The 5,219-nt window shown below is 35.4% G+C and overlaps 1 protein-coding gene across 1 annotated transcript; it reads right to left on the bottom strand.

The window, feature by feature from the left end:
• Positions 1-365: 365 nt before the first annotated feature.
• Positions 366-3,873, bottom strand: LOC144560582 (putative 4-hydroxy-tetrahydrodipicolinate reductase 2, chloroplastic). The gene is made up of 8 exons (XM_078309813.1): positions 3,604-3,873; positions 2,998-3,235; positions 2,538-2,671; positions 2,374-2,448; positions 1,594-1,695; positions 1,373-1,482; positions 959-1,046; positions 366-590 (listed from the first exon to the last, which is right to left on the bottom strand). Exons 1-8 carry the CDS (start codon positions 3,787-3,789, stop codon positions 522-524), a joined length of 1,002 nt encoding a protein of 333 aa, XP_078165939.1. The 5' UTR covers positions 3,790-3,873; the 3' UTR covers positions 366-521.
• Between the last annotated feature and the right edge of the window lie 1,346 nt (positions 3,874-5,219).

The following is a 5,219-nucleotide window of genomic DNA, read 5'->3' as shown; positions in this document are numbered from 1 at the left end:
ATACAGAGCCATTCCTTGAGAAAGAAGGTTCGCTCAATTATGCATTATGTTTCTTTGTGGTGAGTGCTAGAATTTGTTTATTATTAATTTTATTGTCTCAAAAGTAGAATAAGGTCACAATGGGTGAAATTTAGTGTCAGCACATGAGAAAGGTTCCTTTGTGATTTTTTTCTTTTACTTTATTGGTGCTTGCAAGTTTAGAGTGTTTCATATTCCAAAGGTCAAGAAAATAGGTGGTTTTGTAAGATTATTGACGCATATACTATTCAAGCTTTCTTATTACTTTGTTGTTAGTTTGATACACAATAGTATTTTTTTATATTACTTCTACGTTATGGTCCTTTTACCTTTCATGACTGAACAAATTAGCAACATCAGAAATAGTGTCTTCATTGATGAAACAAACACATAAAGCCAACATTACAATAGCTTAAATTTAAGAAGTTACAGGAAAAGGAGACCTAGTAGGAAAAAAGGGAAAGAAAGAGCTCATAAATAAGCATTAGATGCAACAACTAAGATTATCGCATGTTACCTTCCCGTAGGACATCGATCATATCATATAGCTTCTGATCAGCCTTTTCTTGAACCTGCATAAATGAAACAACAATACAAAAATGAAAGCAAAAAAAGATTAGTACTATTTGTTGTTATCTTGCCTTATGTATGCTTCTGTTCCAGAGCAAAAGTGAGGGTAGCCTCTGGCTAAATTGAAAGAATTCCATGACAGTTTGTTTCTTCATATAAATTTAATTGCAAGGTCAAGAGGTAACTTGAGTAACTTACCAAAAAAAAATATATCATATTAGGCTCAATTGCAAATTAAAGCTTAACTAGCGAATTGGTAGTTAGGAAAAAACTGCTATATTCTGTGAAACTTGTGCTGGTTGAAATGTTGCACATAACAAAAACTGTGATCTTTAATGTAACTCTTAGAAACTGAAATTTGTAGCGGCACCTTTTTATGTAGAAAAATTGCGGCATCAACAGTTCCCTCGGCATACACCTTATGCCCACATACATTATGCTGAAATTCGAATGAAACCCTAACCACATTTTAATGTTGAAAAAAAAAAGAGGAAGTCAATGAAAAAAGCTAAAGATAACAAATTCTGTAATAGTTTGAGAACCTAATTACTTACAATCTCGTGATTGCACAAGTCAGCTCTAATAAACGGTCTGCAAAGTATGGTACAAAGCATATCCACAGGGACCCATAAAAATCATCATTTAGACAATTCTTCTAATATTGGGATGCATATGGAGAGGTGAAGGGGTTCTACAGTATAGGGTTTTATTGCTGAACTTGAATGAACTAGATAAAGAGACCTGTGTATGGGTGCGAGTGAGAGAGAGAGAGAGAGAGATGTACGAATCATCGGGGGAAGTGAGACAATAGAAGTGGAAGGCATGACTTCCTAGGTACTCTTCGGGGACACCAATCATTTGTTGTTGCTTCATAGGGTCCCTATATTTTCTTATCTGTACAAAAAATGTAACACAATTAGGAAGAATAAAAATCAGAAGCAGAGAAAGGTTCAGAAATTAAAAAAAAATAAAAAATACATACTAAAGAAAGGAAAAGTGATGTACTCTTCTGACGTCATAGGAGATCCCCAGCTTTCGAAATGAAGACACTAGAGCTTTTGCTGTGCCTGATGTATCCAATTTGCTAGCTTGATGCGACTCCATTACCTTGACAAAAATTATCTTCATCATTCTTTTCAGAAAATCCCTATAATCTCCTTCCTATATCCCTTGTAATATGTTCAAGTTTAAACAAACTTCAAATATTCGACATGTGTAACAGCAGGCTCGGTCAGGATATTGTGTCCAGATTTTAATTATTTCCAATCTGGACCAATTTTCGCCGGGTCATCTGAGATGGGTTTTGCCGCGTTCAGGTTATTTTGTATTTGGATTCATTATGGGTCTAAGTTTGGTCTAATTTCTGGTCATTCAGGCTCAGAGCAATTTCACCTGTATATGGGACATCTGCATCTGCTTTGTTATCCCAACAAAAATCGATTTGGTGTGGTCAATTAAATTCCTTTCAGGTCAGATCAAGTTATGTAACTGGACATGTTGATTATGATTAAACTTTGATGACGGGCAGGTTCAGATGTGGTTCAGCTTTAATACAGATCAAGTGATCATTGTGTTTCAGGTTGCTTGGTTAAAGATAAGACCTTATTTTGGGTTAGTCAGGAACGCAGCTGATCGGTGGGGATCACCAACTTTGTGGTTCCGCTTTTGGCAAAAGGAAAGAGAGATTCCGATCAAACATGGTTGCAGCTTTTTGGGTCTGGTCAGGTTTTTCATATGTACCAAAAATAATAAAAAATGTAAAAAAATATATATATTGAAACGTACTTCGAGATGATAGTTTGAAAATGCACCAGGAAACTGCTCAGCCATGATATCCATGGATGCAAGAAATGCAACAACCTAATATTGAAGAAACAGATTTAAAAAGGTTTAGATACCTGATCATAATTTTTAATGGAAGAAAATAAATCCAAGTTTTTATTATGTACCTGTTTGCCCATTTGAGGAGATATGACTGCATAGACATCTGAGTTTTTCACAGTTTCGTAAAGCATTGCCCTGTCTCCACCAGTTGTACCCATCACAAAAGGCACCCCAAGCTTACAATAAATCTCAGCATTGGCTGCACTTAAGAAAAAACAGAGACTTGAGGACTAATATAATTCTGCAACATTCTAGGTATAGGCACTGAACTCCTGTTCCACTGGTGCTAGTACTTACCAGGACCACTGTACAACATCCGGAAAGTGAAAAATTCACAAACAGATTACCAGTGTACGACAGGACCAGAAAAATGTAGGCCAAAACTTTAGATACATATAAGTCAATAGCAAGGTTTGGTCCCAACCAGCTTACCAGTGTACGACAGGACCAGAATCCATGTAGTCTAAACAGTGACAAAAGTATCCGGCTCAAGTAGGTATTACACTGAACATTAAAGAAGCTTACCATTGACTGCATCAGGAACTGTGTAGTCTACAACAATAACCTCAGGGAACTGATTGATGACTGATGAAAGGACAGTTTCTTTCTCTTCTGATCCATGAATGGTGACATCTATATTTCCTATTTTTATCTTTCCACTGGGCTTTCCTCTCCCACTAAATGAGAATGGTACCAATGTCAGCCCAGTAGAAATTATTGATTCTGCCACGGACCTCCCCATATTACCAGTGCAACCATTCACCTAATAGGTGGAATTACAAGCACCGAAATAGTAAGATTTTTATACATTCAATATTAAACAAATTTATACAGAGATGCTCTTGGATGTAAATGTAGAGAAAATTATATATACAATAAATAATCCGTGCAACCAACTAAGTGGCATTTCATCAATCAGGTGTTGTGCACACACGGATAAATATAAATTTCTTTCTTTAATATTAATTAAGCTCCCTCACCATCTGATTGGAACAGTGAGGAAACATTCCAGTGCCCGTATACCATAACAGAAACATGAAGCATTTCATCAAACAAGCGAGGAGTGGCGTGCAGCCACATGTGCCGAGTGTTTGTTGAATTTTTGTTGACAAAATAATATATAAGTCTTACCAGTATTGGAAAAGAAGCAGTAGAAGAAGTAACTATTTTAGAAGATTTTTCGAGATTTTCCATCGCAACTGCTCGTACAACAGCGCCAGGTCTCCTTTTGCGGTACAGACAAGGCTTCTCCGGCCTCATGTACACCTGGTAATGGCGACAAGCTACGATGGCATGTTGTTGTAACGAAGATAGCATCTTCGCTTTCTGAATCTCCGAATTTTAGCTTTTGAGTTAAATATCTGACTTCAATCTTATTTCTTACCGCTAGTTTAGGGTGTTCATCGGTTCGGTTCGGGTAAAACCGAAATTAAATAGGCAAGACAAAGTTTTATTCGGTTTTCAAAAACCGAATTAAACTTAGCAACCAGTTAAAACCGAACCAAAGTAAATTTCGGTTTAACCAAAATATATTGAAATACTGTTCTGTTGGAGAATAACCAAAACTGAAGTAAGATCTAGACTCTGCGAGTCTTTAATTATTCAAACTATTGTGGCAAATTTGGATACATTTCAATCAGTACAAGAAGTTGTTACTGACCCCCACCATTACATAATCAAATAGATTTTGTACAATTGAAAAGGGGAAACAGAGATTGTACCTGTGAAGCGCGAGCGACGGTTCGGCGAATTCGAGAGAGGGGGGAGGGGGGCGCTGGGAGTGATGGGACGGGATAAGTTTTTTTTATATGGAAATTTTAAAAAATAATCTATTTTTTTTCAAAAGTCTGCCAAAATATTTTCTCTCTAAATTCTTTGATAATATAACCTTTTAAGGCCCACTAACGTTAAAATTTTACTTCCTTATCTCTATTCTTTTTTCTCTCTTGAGGTTAATGATGCATTAGAATTTTACTTCTTCGTAGGTTGAAGTATATAAATTTTCTTTTATGACATATAAGTGCAAACTTATCAGTTATCATACATACACAATAACTGAATTATGGTGCCTTTTACATTTCAGATATAAACGAAACATTTCATCGCAGCAGTACGTTAATTTCGGCCATTTTTATTAATACCCAAAAAACAAAACTTAATTTTAAAAATAACCATCAGTTCTGGTTTTCTTCAAAAATAACCTAACCGCCAGAACTACGGGCGGTCTCCCTGGGGACCAAACCCCCCCCCCCCCCCCCCCTCCACGGGCGGTCTCCTTTTTTTTTTTTTTTTTTGAGAGAGAGATCTGAGTATTTTGATTTAAATAATGTTGTGAAAAAAAAAGTTTTCTTGTTTAGAGTGTATGCCAAAAAAATAAGACATTTAATAAATTTATGAAGTGATGTCGTTACTCTTTATAACTTTGACTTTATTTGTCAGTTAGATATCACAAGTCTAAATATAACACTAATTAAGGACTTGGCCTTTATTCAAAAATTTCCAAGCTCTGACAGCTTGTTGATCTTTTTTCGGTTTTTATAATATATGTATAATATATACATATACACATATACATATACACATATACACATATACATACATACATACATACATACATACATACATACATACATACATACATACATACATACATACATACATACATACATACATACATACATACATACATACATACATATACATACATATACATATGCATATGCATATACACATATACATATACACAT

The sequence above is a fragment of the Carex rostrata genome, chromosome 10 (assembly GCF_964058835.1).
Source record: "Carex rostrata chromosome 10, lpCarRost1.2, whole genome shotgun sequence".
Taxonomy (NCBI): domain Eukaryota; kingdom Viridiplantae; phylum Streptophyta; class Magnoliopsida; order Poales; family Cyperaceae; genus Carex; species Carex rostrata.
Note: the sequence above shows the minus strand (reverse complement) of the source record. Positions and strands in the feature narration are given on the sequence as shown.

What these genes read in the sequence shown, in the direction of transcription:
- LOC144560582 (XM_078309813.1), bottom strand. Translation starts at nt 3,789, where the DNA reads ATGCTATCTTCGTTACAACAACATGCCATCGTAGCTTGTCGCCATTAC. An exon ending in CTGCTTCTTTTCCAATACTG is followed by an intron (nt 3,236 to 3,603) that starts GTAAGACTTATA and finishes TCCACCTATTAG; the next exon opens with GTGAATGGTTGCACTGGTAA. An exon ending in CTCACTTCCCCCGATGATTC is followed by an intron (nt 1,047 to 1,372) that starts GTACATCTCTCT and finishes AAATGTGGTTAG; the next exon opens with GGTTTCATTCGAATTTCAGC.